A 22,327-nucleotide genomic window follows, 5' to 3' on the forward strand; every position below is an offset into this window, starting at 1 on the left:
TATGAATATTTTCACAACCTACCTATAGTGTCAAGCTGAATACCTATCTGCATTGCCAACATTTTATTTGATACTTAACCTTAATATTTTTAGTCACAGACTAAAGCTTTTTAAGCCCATGACTCCTTGACTGGCCTCCACTTTCTATAACCACTTCTCACATTTTTGAAAAATTGTCATCATGTATTCCCACTTGCCTCTGTTTTAGACTGATCCAACTTGATCCCCAACAGAAAGAGCATATTTAATAGACATGAAGGTTCCAAGGCAGCTTTTCATGGAAATTTGGTCACTACGTCCTTCCACTTTGACAGTGAATCTTTGAAACAACACACTATTTATTTTATTTCAACAAATCATGCCATTACCTAACAGAATTTTTGTGTAAATACTGTTTCCAAAGTATGAAAATGCTATGTCGGCTCTTGTTGCAAATAGAAGTCAATATGGATGATCTCATTTGTCCTCCGGTTTATTGATCTGTCTAGGAAAAAAAATAGATGAGCTTAGCTGACTCCTTGGCAAGTTCATGCTAGCTGTTAATCATCTTCTAGATGCTAACAATTTTATCTATTCCAGCATTTTCCAGGAAATGACATCAATTTAGTTGATGTAATCTAATTTATAAGCTCTTTCTCATGGCTCTTACCTCATTTTATTATATGCAGGTATTATGCCTGTCCATTTCTGATCTTATGAAACCTCCACTCTTCAAGTTCTTCAAGATAAGCACTAACATTCCTGAGATAACTTCAGGTTCTGCTCCTCATTGTAGATAAGTGAGATAAAGTGATAATAAAATGAGACAAAATACCTTATTCAAATCTGTGTAAATGTAAAGAAATGGAAGCTCCAATATGAAAAGATACAGAGATCCATTACCAACAAATCATTTTTTTCCTTGTATCTATAAAATGCCCTGTACACGCAGATCAAAGTATTTTAACTTATAATGTTGTGCCTTTATAGTCAGAAACTAGATGAGTAACCGCTACAGAAGTACAAATTATAGTCTTAATTTGTACCTGCTACAAAATTAGTGTTTTCTTTAATTTTATGAGGATGAAGTTTCCCTTTGTGCAGGGAGAATTACTATTTGAGATCTACTCCTCAGAGCTATTCAGCATTCAGTAGTTTGTCAAGTTAATAGCAGCTTACATTGCATTTACAGCATTAATGCTATTCGTATTAATTCACAGAGACTCTAAGGAGGGACCGACACAAAAGCATTACTTTGGTGATCCCAAAAAGAGGACTGATGAGGTAAATGAAAAGTTTTTTTGTGGTTGGTTTTTTTTTTTTATAAGGCTTATGAGTATACTCATAGGGAGGAAACCATATGAATTTTATTATGAATACATACTTTTATTTCATTAATAATCACCTGTGGATCATGCTAGGAAAATATATTCATTCATACTGACTCAAAAAATACCCTGTCCTCTTCCCAAGTGATGCATCAGTGTATGTGAAACTCCGGATTCCAAGTATGCAATTAAATGTTCTACTTTTCTGAGCATCTCAGTCAACCCTCTGGATATGTAGCCTGAATTGCATAAGTGCGGTGTGTTAAAACCCATGAGCTAATATATGGTCACTAGGAAGTTTACATGCCCACTGGTATGACTTACCTGCCTCACCCACCTAATGTGAATTATAATTGGTTTGAACAGAAGGAGAGGCCTAAAGTTTTCTCTATAAATGCTGCCACACAACCAGAGGTTGAAGTCTTATCATATAACCCTACAGTTGCTCTCAGAAATACAAAGTCCAAGACACAGAGGAGCAAGGAAGCATGGATGGTAAGTAAAAAAAAATAAAATAAAATAAAAATTAAATTTAAATAAATCTCTTCATGGATAAGGAATGGGCAAGTGAATAATTTACCATACGTTATTTTTTTTCTATGGAGTTAATGTTTGTAAAGGGTTCTGAATTGTTGGAGTACACTACATGCAGAGGTTTTGAATGGGTTATTTCAGCATTTTCTTTCCTGAATTTTCCAAAAGACACAAGCGAGGAAAAGAAGATAATCCATCCACTACCATACTGGAGCTAAATATTATAAAACTGCAGATAGAGCAGAAGAAGTACTGGCAAACTGCAAACCATCTTTTATTGTGAAACGTAATGAATCAGAGAGTTCAGGTAGGAATGAATCTTGTGTTAATGGTCACATCTGTGCTGAGAACAGACTATAGACTAGATTCCTTCATGGAGATTCAGAGTCAGCAGAATGCAATGTATGAAAAGCAAAAGGACTTTAAAATACAGACAAATCAGTACAGATATCCTCAGGAGGAAAGATATTGAATCAATACACTTTAGCAAGGCTGGCCTTGTACTTGCTTAGACCCAACTTGTTGGGACCTCTGTAAAAACGTATAGTGAGGCCTGAGTGCAGATACCACTTTACCTCTTCTAGGCATGGAGTTCATGCTATGCTAGCTTTATGTGACGCAGGCTTGAAAAGTTCAGGAAATTAATGAAAAAGCAACCATCCACAGAACAGAGGATAAAGTGCAGAAACGAGGGGTATTGTTTCCCCCTCATGGAGGTTAAAAGAGGCACAGCTACCCCATTGTCAAAAAGTTTTAGGAGAACTGATTGCATAAACTCTTAGGACACAAGTATTCATCTATTTACAAGTATTTCAAATAATTTATGCTATTGACCTGAATTACTTGTGCTAGCATCCCTCAACAGCGTCTGCTCTTTGCCTGGCCTGACTGTGCTTACTTAATGACTGTCTCAGTCATTAAGTGTAATGCTAAGTGTAATACTATCTAAATGTTCACTTTTTAAGCGCCTAACATGGTCTGGGAGGGAATCAGGTGCATGCAATGAGCATAAGGCTCTTGTTTCACTCATAAATCTCCTCCACTGAGTGGAACTTAAATAAATGGCAAAACACAATATGAGTCAGTCTGAAAGACATTGGAATGAGTAGAAAAATCCTTCTTTTTAACAAAAAAAAAAGTGCTGTAAAGTAGATAGCAAAAACCTTCAACACCAGTAATGGTGAAATAACCACAAACCAATTGTTTCTGCATTGCAACATTTCCTTTTAAGTAACAATGTGCTAATAACTTAGCCAAGCCATTTTAGCAAGGCAATCCTTAAAAACTTCCTTTTAAGGTGTCATACGACAGTCTGTTCTTCCTAACCACAATTTTCTCATCATACTAAATGCAAGAAGCAATAGCAGCATTTAACGAACAAACTGGCATTTGCTGATCATGGTCAACTCTTGCTTGTGAAATACCCAGGTCATATTGCACGCCCAAGTTCATGTCAAAAGTACCCAGGGGATCCTTCTCACAGCGCCATGCAGAACTGTAGTGTAAAAAGCTGTGAGTGTGTCTGCGCACACAGAACTGTTTTCACACATGCACATGCTCCAGACACACACATCCTGCAAATATAGTCTTTTTTTTTCCAGGAAGTTTTTTGCATCTGTGTGCCAATCTCTAATGGACTTAGTTTAACAGGATCCAGAAAGAGAAATGAAGGAGGTGCCTAAAGAAAAGGGAAAACACCTAAAAGATCATATAAATTTGATAACTTAAAAAAAAAAAAAAAAAAGATTTTGACAATCTGCAGCACATTACTTCTACTAAGGAGTCAGCAATTTGTTTCATAGTCTCACTCAAAATAGTTATCTCAGCTTCTGCGTGTCACCTCTGAGTCATTACCACCGAGGCATGAATCACACCTGCAAGCATCTTGTTTGTAAGGTAGAATTAAGAGTGCTTGTCCACAGAATGGGACAATATGCTGGATTCATGTTCTTAGAATAAATGAGCAGAGCCACGTAGTGAATGGAGCTTGCAAAGAGGTATTCTTTGCTGATGAGTGGGCAGCTGTAACTGGAAGTTACAACTTCCAAATAACGTCTTTACTCCATTCCAGTGGAAGGGATGTGTGCGTAAGTGGGAGAGGTAGGGAAATACCTTTAAATATAATAGGTTATAAATAACAGGTCATGTGTGACTATGTGGGAGTTGGCTGGGAAGCCTGGCATAGGTTCAGCCCAGTGCGTGCGCCATCAGTTTGATTCATTCCTGGGTGCTGGTCCCTTGGTACTTTATGAAGTTCACACAGTAGTATATGTCAGTAATATATCACTGTCAGTTTCCTGTCTGGAATGAGCCATAATATTCCTGCCAAGATCCTAAGGGAAAATCTGAGCCCAGCTAAGAGGGGAGTTTGCCCTCACACAGACAGTATGAGTGCTGACTGTTCCAAGTTTGTCTGCCTGCAAAGTTGGGCTATTGTGAACTTCAGGAATAATCCTCTAGGAATTTCCTAGCAGGCTGTGCCCTGCTAGTTAGGGCATGTTGAATGGAAGAGGAAGAGAAAAAATAAGAACTATGTAACGGACAATATGTAGGGCCTAGAGGAGATCTCAGCCAAGTGCTTTTCCATGTGGACTTGACCCATCTACATCAGAGGGTTCTAGTCCTGAAGAGTATTGACATAAGTCAGTCCATACCACTATTCCAGGGTCCCAACTCCTGCCCTAGTGTGGTTGACAAATATAGTAACAGCTGCAGAAAACCACTTGACTTCCAGCATCTAGGATAGCAGGAGTGATTTTGGTGATGAAATTCCTTGCTGAATTATCCAACAAAGGAATGAGAGGGGAGACAGAATCGTTCAGACTTCCCAGGGAATTGTGATGGTCTCTGGTGAGTCATGGCCAGATGGTTGTTACATTGTGTTTTAGGGATATGCATGGAAGAGCTATTCTCAGAAAGAATAAAGGGGCAGAAAAAGACTGATTTCCCATCCTCAAAGAAAGACACAATTATTTATAGGCGACATTTGATAGAAATCAAGTATCGCTGTGGATTAATACAGAGTTGGTGGGGAAGAGAAAGCTAATTGAAAGAAGGGTCAAAAGGAATAACGAGGGTAATTACTCTACTACAAATCATGTCCTTCGCTGTTCAGTGCTGAACTCTTCCTCCTGTATACTCATTTCTTTAACGTGGTTACTGGAGTGAGGGAAGAAATCTGTGTATTACTAGAAAAGGTTGTCATGAGTTATGCAACTGAACCAGTCTGCAAAAGATGATTCTGATACAGCTCATTCTGTGTACATGAAACAAAATACTAATATGGCTTAGAACTTGCATTTTGTGAGCTCCATAATAATCTTTTCTAGCTGACCACCAAGCATATCAAGTGCCTACCTGTGTATTCTTTACATTTACAGACGCAATGTAAGCTCTGCAAATATCACTTGGCTTACAGGAAGGTGTAAGGTGGGTCAGATGCATTCTGCTTGACTACTGTTCTGACTAGGGCTAATGTTTTTCCATAATTCAACTCTCATTCTCAACCTTTGCCCATCATCTTTAATGCACAGGTCTGGTATGTACCATTCATCAGTTTTACAAACAAAGCAAAGGAGAGGCCAGCAAGGCAACTTAGCCAGAGTTGGGAATAAAACACAGGAAGATGCTGCAACAGAAACAACTTGTTTTCCTTGTCATACTGTCTTCCACAATATTCACAGAATCACAGAATCATCTAGGTTGGAAGGGACCTCCAAGATCACTGAGTCCAACCTCTGACCTAACACTAACAAGTCCTCCACTAAACCACATCACTAAGCTCTACATCTAAACATCTTTTAAAGACCTCCAGGGATGGTGACTCAACCACTTCCCTGGGCAGCCTATTCCAATGCCTAACAACCCTTTCAGTAAAGAAGTTCTTCCTAATACCCAACCTAAACCTCCCCTGGCGTAACTTTAGCCCATTCCCCCTCGTCCTGTCACCAGGCATGTGGGAGAATAGACCAACCCCCACCTCGCTACAGCCTCCTTTAAGGTACCTGCGGAGTGCGATAAGGTCGCCCCTGAGCCTTCTACCTCTTTTCCCTAATGTACTGTTTATAACTATACTATCGTACCATCAGGTACCAAAAACAATTATGCCAATGACCTATGGGACAATACCCAGCTCACCATTGCTATCAAAAAAAAAAAAAAAAAAAAAAAAAAGAGGGAGAGAGAGAGAAACGTGACCATATATGAATTGACAGCTATCTCGGGAATAATCAATGACCTTTTTTTTTCTTTCAATCATTGTAACTAATCTTTCTATTAAAGAGAAGAGGGTTGCTATGTCTCCAATGATAGGCTCAAACTCTACCAAGAATGTATTCTAAAAATCGCTAGTGTGTCATTGAAGAGAATGTAGAGTATGGGAAGGAGAATATAGCTTAACATCTGAAACCTTCATAGTTTGGACTTAACATTTTAAAATCAGATTCTAAAAAAAAAAATAAAATTTAGGAATTAAAGTTGTATCTTTTAAAAATCACAGTTGGATATTGCATGTGATAAAACTATGGCCCTCCCTGAAATTAAATATTATTAATAAACAGAGATTCACAGCAGCAGTCTGAATTACACCCAGGTAAAAACTCTTTGTTCTAATAAAACCTTTTTTTAGGAAATATGAATAAAATAGTTGTATGTGAAATGGATACAGCAACTTTCATTTCTAGACTTTTCAGAAATCATCCAAACCTGAGAACAGAAATATTTGGGCTGTTGAATACTATGTCCAGCCAATTAAAACTCTGCAGTTGGGAATATGTACAGCAGTGGCCAGCCCAGCATACTGGGTCTCAGTTAGAGGTATGCTTATGACTGTGCATTGAATACATCAAATTTTACACATGGTTTCAAAGAAGTATCAGAATTAGCATTTTTCTTTTTTACCAGAAAATGGAACTACCTGCAAAGCATGTGTAAAAATCTTTCTCCTTGAAATGAAGTGAAAGATATTTGTGCAAAACTGCATGTTGCCATCAAAAAATAATAGTACAGCAGCTGGAAACAATGATAGCTATTTTATCACAAATCACAAATGTATTTACTTATCATCTCTGTAGTGTGTCATGCAAATATGACATTGAGTGTTTGTCTACTTAATGTTGTTAAACAGTAATTATGTGATAAATGAAAAATTGGTTCTTTAACTTTCGCATGATTAGATTTGGACAGACAATAGCTTGTTCATTGTTTTGCAACTACTACACTGCAGAGAAAAAATAATATAATTACAGTATGAGGTACATTCATTGTTTTTCTATTCGGGGAAAGAAACTAAATTAAACTATTTACGCAGTATGCACTCTGATTAGCCCCAGCAAGAGACGATGACATGTCAACAATAGTAAACTCCTCAGAAGACCTGGAAACAGGCTTTCTGTGCAAGGGCATAAATTATTCTGATCCTCATTTAGACCTGTGGTGGAGTCAGAAGCATTCAAGGAAGCAGCCCCAGGAAAACGATGGATTCAATATATTAATGTTAAAAGAATGTCACTGTAACTATTGCTTATGAAAAATTGCAAAATTGAAAACAATGTGGTGCAAGAAGAAGTTATGCTATTACTATAATTTTGTTATCACAGAAAGAAAAAACAACTAAATACTGAAATTCTTACAAATTCAAATACAATAAGAATCTTTTAACAGGTGACTGAATTTTAAGCATAAATATTCTTCAAACTTCATATAGTAGGTTGCAAGAAAGAGAAATCAGGATGTGGGGACTGAGAGGGGAAAAAAAATGCAAAAAAAATCCTCATGCTCCATTGGTCAGATTGCTCCCTTTGCTGGGGAGCAAAGGAGGCTATTGAAGCTCCTCCCCCCCCCCCCCATTCCCCCGCCCCCCAGGAAATGTAGCAAACTGGCAACTTTACAACTAGAGTTTTAAAGAAGTGAAAAGCATCAGACATTCCTTGAGTCAACAGAAGTAGAGGCAGCCATTCAGAGGAAACCTCCAAAAGCTGCTCTTACAGGACAAATTGATCAGATATGGGCCAAGGTGAGCAAGAGGGCAAGCCCCTTCTGTGGTGCTCTGTCATTTTCTTACATTGATACCTCATATTCAGCTCTGTAATGGTCACTGAAAGATCACTATTCTAAGGATTTTTGATCCAAGAAAAAAAAAAGGGGTGTGTGTGTGCTTTTGTTTGTTTGTTTGTTTGTTTTTCCACTAAATGTTCATATGGGAAAAACAAGCTTATGAGAACAAAATTTGGGAGAACAGATATTATCCAATATAGACATGTTGTACTTTGCAAATAGTAAGGAAAGGAAAGTCTGCAGCTATTTGAAGTTGTCAGATGAGCGCAAATGAAGACTGACAAATCTGACATAGGAGGCAACACAGATCTTGGAGAAGTTATCATTGAAAAGCCTGACGGAGGGTACAATGAGAAGAAGAGGTTGATACCTGAAGTTAAGGCTGAGAGGATACAAAAATTTAAGGATTTCATTTGTCTGGTTTTTTTTGTTTGTTTGTTTTGTTTTTTACTTGCTAGTATTTACACATAAGCAGTTTGCCCAATCCAGTAATTATTATAAATGGTCCCATTTATAATAGCCTTAGCCTTTCTAAAGACAAGTCTCCCCTACCCCTGGGCTTGCTGTACAACAGATGTGCTTCATTGCTAAGTTTCTGATTTTAATTTTTTTTTTAACATAGGTGTGTTCCTGAAAAAATCAAAGTACATGCTGCTTGCCTAGATACTATGAAACATGTTCTCCCCATTTAAACTGTGACTACATTGCTAAGTTGTTTGCTATAGTTATTTCAAGGCTTGACTCATAAGCCTAAGATCACGCTGAAAAAAAAAGAAAAGAAAAAAAAAAACACCTTTCTGTGGATGAATCTGTTTGACATAGTAATTTTTTACTCAGTAACAGCACAGGGTACTTCTGTTCCACTGTTAAGAACTGCACTGTTACTCTTAACTGTTATCCCTCTTTTTGGGGGTGAGTGGAATGGAGGAAGAGTTGGATAGAGACTAATAAAAAAAATTAAAGAAAACACACAGTGCCATCTTTTTCTTCTGTACTTCCGCACTTCATTTCCACCATCGAGCTGTCTTCTACTAGTTAACCCTCCATAGACTGGTGATGTCAGAGCCAAACCAACCTCAAATACCTGTTCTTTGGCCTCTGATGAAGCCATAGCTCACACACAGGAGCTTTCTGCAGCTTATTTCACATACATGACTTCAGTAGTGTTCTCTCTCCAATTCTGTCATTTCTCCCACTGCCAAATGATAGCCCAGTGTCCATCAACATATTTTTGGTAAGTGCTTCCAAGAGATAGTGGCTGGTAGTTTTGTCAGAGGTACATGTAACATAAATGTGTCTGGAGATTACTTATCACAATTTAAAATGCAGAAATCTTTCTCAGGTCATTTAGGTTTCTTTGTTGCTTTTTCAGAGACAGCAAATCTGTGACTTTGTTAGTATAACATCAAGTCATGGAATGAATGAAACCTTGAAAGAATTAGCAGAGTTCAGTTGGATTCCTTATTCAAGTAACTCACAAGTATTCCATTCTCTCATGGTTCTCCCCTCTCAGATTCCTTTCTGATTTTTCTTTACTACTGGATATACTTTGCCTTTTTTACTGAATTTTGCAGATAGTCTCTAACAATCTCTGCAAGGTGGAGAATTTCCAAAATAAATAAATAATACGCTCATAATTTAATTACTTGTATTTGTGGTGCAAACCTCACATGGCTACTAGCTAGCTATAGAAAGTAACATGCAATTTGTGAGAGTGTTTATGCGCTTCTTCCTCATTTTAAAATCTTGGATGTACTGTAAAATTTTCTTGCTCTTGTCACTTTTTCATAGCTGCAACGCAGCCGAGTACCAATTGGCACCTGAAAGAAAATACAAGAGATCACCACACAAATAAATTTTCGAGCAAAGAGTTGATTGTGAGGAGAGGTCAAGCCTTTGTTGTCACCTTCAATGGAATTGAACAGCCTGAGCAAAACTTAACATTCATCGTAGAAACAGGTATGGCTCCCAACTTCTTTCACAGAAATTGTAATGCCTCGTAGGCCACATTCTTCTGGCCTGGTATGTGCTATATGGTAGCAAGATAATACCTCAGAACCACCATGCTGCTTTACATAGGCATGGAAATGTTTGAGTTCTTTGTTGTATTACTCCCTCCCCAGCTAGCAGTGATAGCGCTCTTCAGTTTCAAACATGTGGCACATTCATCTGAGGGGAGGCTTACATCTCTGCTGAATTCTTGACAACTAAATTTCAGCAAGCTGGAAAAAAATTTTTTTGATTGTTTATTTTCCTTAAAAGGTCCAAAACCCTCAAAGCAGGCTAAGACCCAGGCCACATTTGGTATTTCCAGCACAGCGAGTAAGGAGAATTGGAGTGCAGTTCTGCAGTCCACCAGTTCCAACTCTGCAAGCATCACCATTTCCAGCCCAGCTAATGCTGTCATCGGACGTTACAAGCTGAGTGTTCAAAGTACTTCAAGTGGCAGCTCATCTCCAGCAACCCTTGGCACTTTTGTTTTGCTCTTTAATCCTTGGTCTTCAGGTATGAATATGTTGGCATTCCCCTGAAAGAACTAACTCACTTGTAGTTTGATTAATATTTGCAGCTTCTCTGTTTGATCTATGATTTAATACAGGGGCTGAACATTCACCACATAATCTAGTACTGAGAAGAGAAAAGCATATAATAGTTTCTTAGGACCTTCTGGTACATCAGATCAGCTCTGTATCATGTACTTACTGGAGGGCTCCTTGCCCTAAAAGATTCAGATTAAGTGCTGCTTTTGCCAGTGCTTCTGTGTTTCTGCACAAGTTTAGAAGAGTGCATCCAGTCTCTCTAGAACCAGGAAAAGAGACGTATCTACCCTCTGCCTTCTTCCACATTTGACATGGTCATACTCTGTCTTCACTCAAACACACAACTTCCAACCCCTTTCCTCTAAGTACAGGAAGTCCTGCATTTCATCATACGGATATAACAGGAAGAATAGTAAAGGGTAAATATCTACAAGTGTTCGTGCTGATGAAGACCAAAACTCTGGAGGTTTTTGGTTTATTTTGCCTGCTGTGGTGGTACATGCTTCTGTTTTGGCTTTTCAGGTGATGATGTGTTCATGTCTAACAAGGCTGAGTGTGAGGAATATGTGCTAGAGGAGTTTGGCATCATTTTTGCTGGCAATACACATCATATCAACAGCTTTGGATGGAACTTTGGCCAGGTAAACACAGCACTGAAACACCAGACAGTGTTTTGTGCTCTGGTTTTCACATAAGGTGGGTGACCAGCTTGTTTGCTTTTTCCAGTTTATCACAGTCACACACCTCTGAAAAGCAGGAGTCTAGTATTGCAATTAGAACTCCTGTAAAGCCCTGTTATGCTGATTAATAAGAAAATTTGTAATTGACCAATCAGTGATATGATCTAGGACTCAGAGATGCAGCCAGCAGAAATCCTAGTGTCTGCTGGGTAGTATTGTGTAGCAACACTGTATGGCACAGGCTTGGCCTTCAGTCCACAGATTCTGACTTCTGAAGAGCTCTTTGAATTTTAATATTTATGGTTTTTTGAGGCTGTATTTTTATGTGAAATTCCTGGCTGAGCTGCAAGATTTATTTTAGTGATTAAATAAACATTAAATGCTTATGTAGCTGTACTTATCCTGATTTTTAGCACAGTAGCATAATCTGTGGTTCCAATACACTAACTTATTTCTATAACATAGTTTCAAGGAGATATTCTCAATATTTGCCTTTCCATGCTGGATCGAAGCTTAAACTACCGTCAGGATCCTGCCACAGATGTATCTCACCGAAATGATCCCAAATATCTGGGCCGAGTTCTCAGCGCAATGGTAAGCAACATGTTCAAAAAGTCCAAACTACTAAATATTCTTTTAAATAGTTAGTTAAAGTAAGTACGAAGAGACTTCTCAGAAAATTTTAGGCCACTGTTTGTATACACCAGAAACCACAAATATGGGTCAGAGAAATCCCTACATGGCTGTCTGATCTAGGCCTTCTAGATTTATGTCATCTGTGGTATGTTTGATATTACAAACTTTGATATCCAGTAGTCAAACTGAAAGTTAAGTTGTGGGCTGGTATGCTGAGGGGCTAGTGCTTTGGAGGTCTTTAGTCCAATTTCTCCATTTGAAGTGGGACGTGGTGGCACTAGATCAGGTAAGCCATGGATTTGTCAGGTTGTCTTGAAAATCTCCAAGGATGGAAAATTTCATGGCCTCTCTAGGTGACCAGTCCAGAGCTGCCCTAGCCTCTTAGTGATTAATTTTTCTCTTATGTCCAATATGGTTTTCCCAAGCTACAACTTAATGCTGTTGCCTCTTGTTATATAATATGCCAGTACAGAGAAAAGTTGGACTCAAAACTTTGTATGTTCAAGTAGTTGTAAGCTGCTATTTCATTCTCCCTTACCCTCACCTTTACTAGACAGAATTAGCCTAGCACTCTCAACATTTTATAAGCTGTGTGCTCTAGGGCCCCTGACAATCATGGTAGTCCTGTCTCTTGGTCCCTGTTCAATGCCTCAACGTTCCCCTGAACTGAAGACCCTGAAACTAGAGACAGCGCTCCTGCCACAGTCTCACTAGTGATAAAAGGGGGATAACAATTTTCCTCAATATTCTGATAATCTCTGGCATTTGCTGTAACTCCCATGTTCCTTTCAGCCGAGCTGCCACTCAGCAAACCGTTCCCAGCCTGTACCAATGCATGGTGTTATTCTGCCCTGAGTTCTGAAATCTACACCTTTTTTTCCTGGATTTCATGATATTTCTGTTGATTCAGTATCCAAGATTCTCAAGGTGACTCTGCATTTGTTGTGTCTGACTCTTCTCCTAATGTAACATTGTCTACGAATTTGCTAAGAGTTCACTCTGTTATTATCCAGACACATTCTGACAGCTTAGCTGCATATATGTATTGATGATGCCATTCAGTGGAAAAGTACAGCGGAAAAGTTGCCACCTTATGACAGAAAGATTCACTACAGACTTCAGTTTCTCTTCTTGCTGGGTACTACTACACTTGGGTGGAAGACACAGTAGATAAATGCTCCTCATTATTTATGAGGACACATATTTCATTTCCCTGAAAAGATGAGACTTCTTCCTGAAGGCCAACTTCAAGAAGCAATGACTTTTGTCCACTAAAATGTCATTCAGTGCTTTTCTCCTTCCCCACTGCCACTTAATCTGTTATAAACTCTTAATTTGTCTTATAAATTCAGTGAATATTTTTACAGGTCAACGCCAATGATGACCAAGGAGTGGTACTAGGAAACTGGAGTGGAAATTATGAAGGTGGGAAAAGTCCAAGCAGCTGGACTGGAAGTGGTGAAATCCTGCAAAACTGGAAGAAATCAGGATTCAGGCCTGTTAGATATGGACAATGTTGGGTTTTTGCAGCAGTATTGACCACAGGTATGCTTCATGTAATGCATATAAGATAGTGCACAGATTCTGTTAAAAAAATAAATAAAAATTTACTAATAATGCTTTCAACATGAACGTCTATCCAGACATTAATATGTTATATGAAACTATATGCTGGAAATAGTGCTTTCTGACTATGGGTTTCTATTTGCTCTTTAGTGCTTAGATGTCTGGGGATTCCCACTCGTACAATTACAAACTTCAGCTCTGCCCACGATGCAGATGGAAACCTGCGTGTGGATGAGTTTTACGATGCTTCTGGAAATCATTTGGAGAGAGGAGCTGACAGTGTCTGGTAAAGTTCTACAATATTTATTAATAGGATCTGTCAGTGATTATAGTCTTCAGGTGCAGAACATATATTCTAATGAAAAATGCTGCATTAACTTCTTGAAAATTGACCAAAAAACAACTGCACACACAGGATCAACAAAAAATCATAGAACTACAAAATTTGGTATTTTCACTCTTTCTTAATTAAGCATGACTAAAAACAGCAAATTGAAACCAAGGCAGACAAGGTTATAGCTACGATGAAACAAACGACTGAAAATTTGGGATATTACACTGGAAATATCAAACAGTGGGACTTCACTTAGTTTGGAACTATTCTTCAAAAGCAGCTCCTGTTATACTACTAAAGTTTTGACAGAACCTGTCCCCCTTCCCCTACCTTTTTTTTTTCCCTGCAATGAAGTCATTTGCAGTGAAAATAATTTAATTATCACTACTGAGCATCAAATGCAATTGAAACAAGTTTGCATTCAGCAAAGATCTGGTGTACCCCCTCACTTCTTGCCTTGATTACTTCCCTGCTTGTTTTGAAACCATCCTACATATAGGAACAACAGAAATACCTGTGGCATTGTGCTGTAAGAAACACACCTGAAACTAAGAATGTGCACAAACTCAGAACTTTTTGGGGAAAATAAAAAGTCTCAGGAAATTGTATCTAATTTCACAAATTTGCTTTCTCCCCTTGAACATTTATGTCTGTTTCACAACGCAATTTTCAGCTCCTATCTAATTAAGATAGCCAGGATCAAAGTGGAAGTGGTCAGTCTCAGATACGAACCTTTAGAAATTAAAATATTCGATAACTTTAACTAAGATGACTGATTAATGGATGTGAATAGGAATTTGGAAACACGTAACAGTGGTTTACTTTGTTCATTCATGAATGTAGGAATTTCCATGTCTGGAATGAAAGCTGGTTTTCCCGCAGTGACTTGGGCCCCTCATACAGTGGATGGCAAATCCTGGATGCAACTCCCCAAGAAGAAAGTGGAGGTACACAGATTTAATTCCAGGAATAATGACAAAAAATTATGAAGTCAGCCACTTTCTGAGAGAAAAAGAAATTGTAAAGCCATTGTACAAGTAATTTCTTTCCCTGCTCAGAAATTGTGTGACAGTATCTGTCTAAGTAAAAAAGCCTCTGCTCTTCTGTGGCTGCCAAGAAACAAACTAGGCTTCTAGGAGCAGTTTTTTGTAGCTGTTCCTATATTTCCAATATAGGAAATATATTTCCAAATCCAGAGCTATTGAAGATTAATGAATACTAGAAACACAGATCAAGTGTATCTTCAGAATAAATGCAAGACACGTTGGTGATCAGCCTGGTATGAGGGTCTGCCTCTGTAAGGCTTTTGACATGGTCCCACATGACATCCTGATCTCCAAATTGGAAAGATATGGCCCAGAAGGCCAACTGCGTCCTGGACTGCATCAACAGAGAGGTGACCAGCAGGTCAAGGGAGGTGATTGTCCCCCTCTACTCTGCCCTCGTGAGGCCCCACCTGGAGTACTGCATCCAGGTTTGGGGCTCCCAGCACAAGAAAGATGTGGACCTGTTAGAGCGAGTCCAGAGGAGTGCTACAAAGATGATCAGAGGGCTGGAGCACCTCTCCTGTGAAGAAAGGCTTAGAGAGCTGGGGATGCTCAGCCTGGAGAAGGCTCCAGGGATACCTCGCTGTGGCCTTTCAGTATTTAAAGAGGGGTTATAAAAAGGATGGAGAAGGAGTCTTTACTTAGGTAGATAATGATAGGACAAGGGCAAATGGTTTTAAACTAAAAGAGGATAGATTTAGATTAGACATTAGGAGGAAATTCTTCACTGTAAGGATAGTGAGGCACTGGAACAGGTTGCCAAGAGAAGTTGTGGATGCCCCATCCCTGGAGGGTGTTCAAGGCCAGGCTGGATGGGGCCTTGGTCGACCTGATCTAGTGGGTGGTATCCCTGCCCATGGCAGGAGGGTTGGAAGTAGATGATCTTTAAGGTCCCTTCCAACCCGAGCCATTCTATGAGTGGGACACCAGCACCTGGTAATTCAGGGGTCGTTGACAAATACCTGTCTAGTAAGCTGCTTACTGTGAAACCATTGACTAGATCCAAGTTATTTTTTCTTAATGCCATAGGAATTTATCAGTGTGGTCCTGCCTCACGGAATGCCATCAAAGAAGGAGACATAGATTTGGACTACGATTGCCCATTTGTATTTGCAGAAGTGAATGCAGACTGTATGTACTGGAATTATGACCCTGCAACTGGAAAGAAAACATTAATATTCTCTAAGTCTACAACAATTGGCCAGTTCATCAGCACAAAGGCAGTTGGTAGAGATGATCGTGTAGATGTCACCAGTGATTATAAATATGAGGAAGGTAAGAAAAAAAATTAATACTCTAGTTTTACAGTTGCTTCATTCCAAAGGTTATGTAAACTTCAGGATAGGAGTCTCTTGGTGGGCAGTTTTGGCCATCTATAAGGTGGGAGCATAATTCATTCAGCTGCTTCATTTCTAACAGAAAAGGGAAGAGAAGGGAAAGAGTAAAAGATGATGCCTAACCCTTTTTGATACATAGCTGCTTTGTGGGACCTAAATAAGACAAGTCCAAACAACTTTGAGTAAAGCATTCACTGTTCTGCCTGCCTATGCTAATGTGCACTGCCTCTGCTTTGTGAGAATTAGCCAACAACCCAGTTATTTGACAGCAAGAATGAAAGGCCTGTGACAGAAACCTAAGCTAAATCAACATTTAGGTCCAAGAACAGCAACTCTTTCAAAGGGTCACACAGTATGCAAACTTGTCAGATCTTTGGTTTTGACAGTGCAGAAAAAAATGTGATAATCATGAACTGAATTTGCAAGTGCAAAGAATGAACACTGTTATTGGAAATATATATACCAAGGTTAAAAAGCAAGATAAAGTAGAGCCCAAATAACTAGCTTCCACTGTATATTGGGTCTGGCTGGGATGGAGTCAATTTTCTACATAACAGCCCCTATGGTGCTGTGCTTTGTATTTATGGCTACATATTGATAACGCACCAGTGTTTAGGGCATTGCTGAACAGTGCTGCATTGTCTCAAGGCTTTATTTCTCCCTCCCCCTTCTCCCGTCCCAGTTAATAAACTATGGGTGGGCAAGAGATTGTTAGGGGACAGAGCTGGGACAGCTAGTCCAAACTGACCAAAAGGATATTCCATGCCATACGACTCAGCAATAGAAGTTCAGGAAAAGGAAGAGGAGGACTGGGGGGACATTTGTGGTTGTGGCATTTGTATTCTCAAGCAAGTGTTATATCTGCTGAGGCCCTGCTTTCCAGGAAGTTGCTGGGCGTCTGCCTGCCAGTGGGGAGTAGTGAATGAGTTCCTTTTTTTTTTTTCTTTCTTTTTTCTGCACTCATGTGCAGCTTTTGTTTTTCCTTTTAAACTGTCATTATCTTGGCCTGTAAGTCTTCTCACCTTCCTTCTAGTTTCTCTCCATCCTGCAGGAATGGGGAGTGAGTGAGGGGTTAGATGGTTGTTTGGCTGTTGGTCAAAGTCAACCTAACACACCGTACCTAACACAACAACCTAACAACCTAACACAGTACCACAGCCATTCCCTTATATTTGGGTCCTTTTCTGTATCAGCAAATATGAATTTACATTTTTAGATATTACAACCATTAAGAAACATAGAAAAGGGAAGGGTGAGAAACTTTGGACTTAGGATTTTGTGTTACAAAAAGATGCTATTACAGGAAAAGTGACATTGCTGGCTGCAGATCTAGAAAATTAAGTGTGGCTGTGGAAAACACTGGCTCTGTTCTTCTCTAAGAACAGACACTAAGTTCAGCTGACTAGTCTCTAGGTGTAATGTAAAAGAAGAGATGTGTGTTAACTGTTGAGGGTAATTTTCATGGTTCTTTCTAACAGGCTCTAGAAAAGAAAGAGATATTTTTAAAAAAGCCCGTAAGAAGCTGGGACTTGAAGATAAATTTGATCCTACAGCACCGACACCAAAGGAAATTGAACAAAAGCCTGATATCTCAGGGAAGTTCAAAGTGGCTGGTCCTTTAGAAGTTGGCAAAGATCTCAATCTAATTCTGGTTCTTGTAAATTTACAATCTGATGTTAAGTCTGTTCATGTAAATATGACTGCTTGGAGCACTGTGTACACTAGAAGACCAGTTCGTGAGATCTGGAAGGACTCCATATCTGTCACTCTGTCTCCTGAGGAAGGTAATATTTCAAAATAAAAAAAAAAATAATCACACAATTCTCACTAAAGGTTATCAGTAAGAAGGCAATAGAAGTTGGTCAACTTGGGGGAAAAAGGCATAACAAACTGTAATCTGAAAGTTCTATACAGAAGAGGCTGAAACAGCCAAAAATTTACTGCACTTATAAACAGATTAAAAAGACATGTTTCACATCCTCATTAGGAATTGGAATCTCAGTGAGTAGACTAGACAAGACTAGAACAGTTAAGTTGGAGGGGACTTTCACAGATCATCTAGTCCATCTGCCTGACCTCCTCAGGGCTAGCCAAAAGTAAAAGTATATCTTTGAGGTCATTGTCCAAACACCTCTTGAACACTGGCAGGCACAGGGCATATACCACCTCTCTAGGAAGCCTGTTCCAGTGTCTGACCACCCTCATGATACAGAATTTTTCTCTTATATCTAACCTTCCCTGGCACAGCTTTATGCCATTCTCCCTCCTGTCATTGGCTGCAAGGGAGAAGAGAACAGCACCTCCCTCTCCACTTCCCCTTTTCAGGAAGTTGTAGAGAGCAATGACGTTGCCTATCAGCCCTCTCCTCTCCAGAGTAGACAACCAAAGTATCCTCAGCCTATCCTCATAAGAGATGCCCTTCAGCCTTTTTACCAGCTTCATTTCCCTCCTTCATACATTTTCAATGACTTTAACATCCTTTTTGTACTGGAGAGACTAGAACCGCATGCAGTATTCAAGCTGAGGCCACACCAACGCTAAATATAGTGAGAAAATCACCTCTTTTGACCAGCTGGCTATGCTGCATTTAATGCATCCGGAACATTCAATGCATCCTAAAATACAGTTTGCCCCCCCCCCCCCTTTTTTTTTCTTTCTTTTTTTTTTTTTTTTTTTCCCTGCCAGGGCACACTTGTTATGTTAAATCACGGGCTGAATATAGTCAGCAGGGAGAGTTTTCCACCAAGTCTGATGACAGGGGCCATTTTCGCTCCCTTCTGTCAAGTGAGGTATGCTCCATTTGCTAGGATTTGTACTTAACAAATCTTGCTACTGGCAGAATCTAGGAAATTCACAGTGTCTCCATTTTGTTGCTTGCTTTTGTAAGACTTCATGCTGGTGACCTGTCATCTTTTCTTGTGTTTTTCATCTGCTCTACACTGCTGAAAAACACTTTGTGGCTCACAATGCTTGCATGTAGCATGGATGCTCTACAGTTCATCTGAACTTGACATCTATTGTATGAATGGCCACTGTGGAATTACCTGGATTCAAAGACAAGGGAGAGCCTTGCCAATCCAACGTTCCTTGATTTGAATTACAGCATGGAAACTACTGTAAAAACACATGAATAAAAAATAGTACGAGGAAAGAAAAAAGGAATGTAAACACGGCATTTAACCCACCTCAGAGCAGCCAGGACTGATGAGGCCTACCCAGAGAGCATCCCATAACAAATGTAGTGACATGTGTAAATTCCTTAAACTCTGTCTTATTTTTCAGGGCAACTGGGAGGAACAGAAGCCGAGCAAGATAATACTAGAGACTAGAGGAGCGATAATATTGAAGAAATCTCTGTTTCTCTAGCAAACTGATAGATTCACATGAACTGACTTTGGCAGTGATGGCTACAGGCCTTTCTAGTCAGGCACAGCACAAAAGGAAAACATTAATGCTAGGTATGACACTCTGTTCCCTTATAAAAGTGTTTATCATTTTTTTTTTCTTTCAGAGAAACATTTTCCCATTAAGATATCTTACGCTGAATATCAACAGCAGTTAACTACAGACAACACAATTCAAATAACAGCGTTATGTCATGTAGAAGGTGGAATTCAAGTACTAGTGCAAAGAGACATTACCCTGGACAATCCTGCTATCGACATACAGGTGAATCACTGTCCCTTTACTCTAACTGCAGCGTAGGACAAAAGGGAAAATGAGCTTTTATAAGTACTTCCTTCCCCAGAAAGGGATGTTCTGCTCAGTTCTGCCTTGGTCCGTAGTAATGAGACACTAGGATGAGTGCCTCTTGTAATGGCTGAAGAGGCTTAGATTTGAAAAGAATACTGAGTCTGACCTTTCAAGCATTTTCCTTGTGCAGGTACTTGGTGAAGCAAAAGTGAATAAAGAAGTTGATGTAGAAGTGGTATTTACCAATCCTATTAATACAGAAGTGATGGACTGTGTGCTGCAGGTAGAAGGCAATGACCTGCTGAGAGGAATCCTTGAGATAGAGTAAGTACAAGAAGTGCCTTCTTCCTGCTATCAAAACTACATAAACCAGAACATAGACACGGATGACTTTGAACTGAACACTGAGATGACGCAGAATTTTCTTCTTGCACATAGCTTTAAACCACCTTTCCATCTCAATTAGGCTTCGGCTCCATAGTTTGGGAGGGTAAATAATTACCGTCACAATTTGATAGAATTTGTTTGCCTATCTATCTAGCAGGACCCCACAGTTTCAGCAAAATGTAAATGTATACACATGCAGTGAATGTTGCTGAGGCTGCCTATGCTGCTACAGGCCAGATGGGTTAAACCTTCTTGTTTTGATCATAGGACCAGCAATAGACTATGAGTGTTTCTGTCCGAACTATGCTGTCTTTTAACCAGGATATTTTTTCCCACTTTTTAAAATGGACTGCAGGTGCTAGTCTGATTGTTCAGACTTATAAACAATTTGCATTTACATCACACAGACACGCATGTAAAAAGCAGATCACAGAATTCTAGGGGTTGGAAGGGAACTCAAGAGGTCATCGTGTCCAACCCTCCTGCCAAAGCAGGTTCCCTAGAGCAGGTTGCCCAGGTAGGCGTCCAGACGGGCCTTGAGTATTTCCAGAGAAGGAAACTCCACAGCCTCCCCAGGCAGTTCCAGTGCTCCATCACCGTCACCGTGCAGAAGTTCTTTCGCATGTTGGTGCGGAACTTCCTGTGATCCATTTTGTGGCCTGAATTTACTTGTCTAAGGCCTGGAACTTGAACGCAACCTAAATTCCTGAGGCAGGCAGGAAAAGAATAGGGAAAATATTATCATAAAGGTTGCAGCATTTTGTTGTTGTTTTTAATATAATAAAAACGTTTTGGTGGTGTTGTTTTTTTTTGTTTGTTTTTGTGTGTTGGTTTTTTTTTTAAAGAAGTTTTTCAAAACAGGAACTACAAGTACATTGATTTTCTGCTTTTAGAACTTTACAAAATAATGACATTGGGAGAGTAGAAAGGAAGGGCACACAGTCAGGAAGCTACTAAATGATATTGAGATGGGTAATAGGAAGACTGGAATAAAATAATTTCCTTTTACTATAGATCCCGGGTACATGGAATATGGAAGTGTGCTCTTTCACTGAACACAAACACACACATGCATGCTGTCAAACCCAAACACAGCAATTTAGCATTGCCATTTGCACTTGAGCAACTAGGAACGGTCTACCCATAATTTATCATCTCTCCTGAGGGAATTTGGCAACCCTGTGTTATGTATCATATACAACTTTATCCTCAGGCAGGACAAAATAATGTCACATGGTAAGCCTGTTTGGTAAAATCATAAATATGGATCTCCCAGAATTTTAAACCATACTAGTTTAAAACATTTTAACTTACATTTAGAATTTCCTGGTGTCTAAACACTTAGGTTTCCATGGTGCCACAATCTACTGTAATTTGTGAGTTTGCAATCTACTGTAATTTGTGAGTTTGTAACACCGTGAGTACGCATCACGGTATTAGCTTGTTCTTTTTAATAATTCCATTATGTCTTTTATGCCTCCTGATCTGCTTGAAGTTTTAGCTCATATGATATTAGTATGCTCCCACCCTCACCCCAAATGAGCTTATTTGGATCACTGCGCAATGCTTTGTGAGAGAGCACTTAATGCATGGGCTTGAGTATTTAGGTATTTATCAAATAGCTAAGTCCTCTATGGTCGTTTCATGACCATCCTACACTGAGCTGATGGGAGTGCTTATGTAAAATGGGAGCTGGCTATTGAGGAAATTCAAGCATGATGTATAAACCTATTTTCTGCTGATATTTTTCCCTTTGTTTCCTATTTCTAGCGTACCGCCACTGAAAGCTGGTGAGAAATCCAGTACAAAGTTTAAACTTATTCCTGTCGAGATGGGTTCCAAGCATCTACTTGTTAATTTCTCCTGTGATAAATTTTCAAATATCAAGGCCTTTAAGACTGTAAATGTGATTGACTAATAGGAAGATGCATTATAAATGGTCTGTGTCTCTCTAAATTGAACAAAATGTCATAAGAAATCTTGTATAAGAAAACCATGAGGAAAATAAAATCCTTGCTTTCCTGATAATGGGTTACCAACTTTACATCGTTAAAATTTTACATTGCAATTTTAAATAAACTCTGGAATAGGTGATTCTTCATTTACTGATGTGAGTGTTCATGTTATTAAATAGCACATCTTACCTTCTATTCATAGACTGCTTGTTTGACTTTCATCTGTTTGTTTGGAAATCATTCTTTCTGGCTCCAGAT

At 39.2% G+C, this 22,327-nt stretch overlaps 1 protein-coding gene across 2 annotated transcripts; it reads left to right on the forward strand.

Moving 5' to 3' along the window:
* Positions 1-771: 771 nt before the first annotated feature.
* On the forward strand, positions 772-22,263 carry LOC310882745 (protein-glutamine gamma-glutamyltransferase E-like). Of its 2 annotated transcripts, none has more exons than XM_083801920.1 (13): positions 772-1,802; positions 9,687-9,854; positions 10,158-10,400; positions 10,958-11,076; positions 11,581-11,709; positions 13,119-13,296; positions 13,468-13,603; positions 14,495-14,598; positions 15,727-15,972; positions 17,513-17,818; positions 19,546-19,703; positions 19,918-20,051; positions 21,885-22,263. In XM_083801920.1, exons 1-13 carry the CDS (start codon positions 1,796-1,798, stop codon positions 22,030-22,032), a joined length of 2,076 nt encoding a protein of 691 aa, XP_083658046.1. In that variant the 5' UTR covers positions 772-1,795; the 3' UTR covers positions 22,033-22,263. The 2 variants fall into 2 exon arrangements, with proteins under 2 accessions (XP_083658046.1, XP_083658045.1); XM_083801919.1 differs by lacking the exon at positions 772-1,802 and adding an exon at positions 7,694-7,854.
* Positions 22,264-22,327: the final 64 nt, after the last annotated feature.

Source organism: Anser anser (assembly GCF_964211835.1).
Source record: "Anser anser genome assembly, chromosome: 16".
Classification (NCBI taxonomy): domain Eukaryota; kingdom Metazoa; phylum Chordata; class Aves; order Anseriformes; family Anatidae; genus Anser; species Anser anser.

What these genes read in the sequence shown, in the direction of transcription:
- LOC310882745 (XM_083801919.1), top strand. An exon ending in AACATTCATCGTAGAAACAG is followed by an intron (nt 9,855 to 10,157) that starts GTATGGCTCCCA and finishes TTTCCTTAAAAG; the next exon opens with GTCCAAAACCCTCAAAGCAG. An exon ending in GCCGAGTTCTCAGCGCAATG is followed by an intron (nt 11,710 to 13,118) that starts GTAAGCAACATG and finishes ATATTTTTACAG; the next exon opens with GTCAACGCCAATGATGACCA.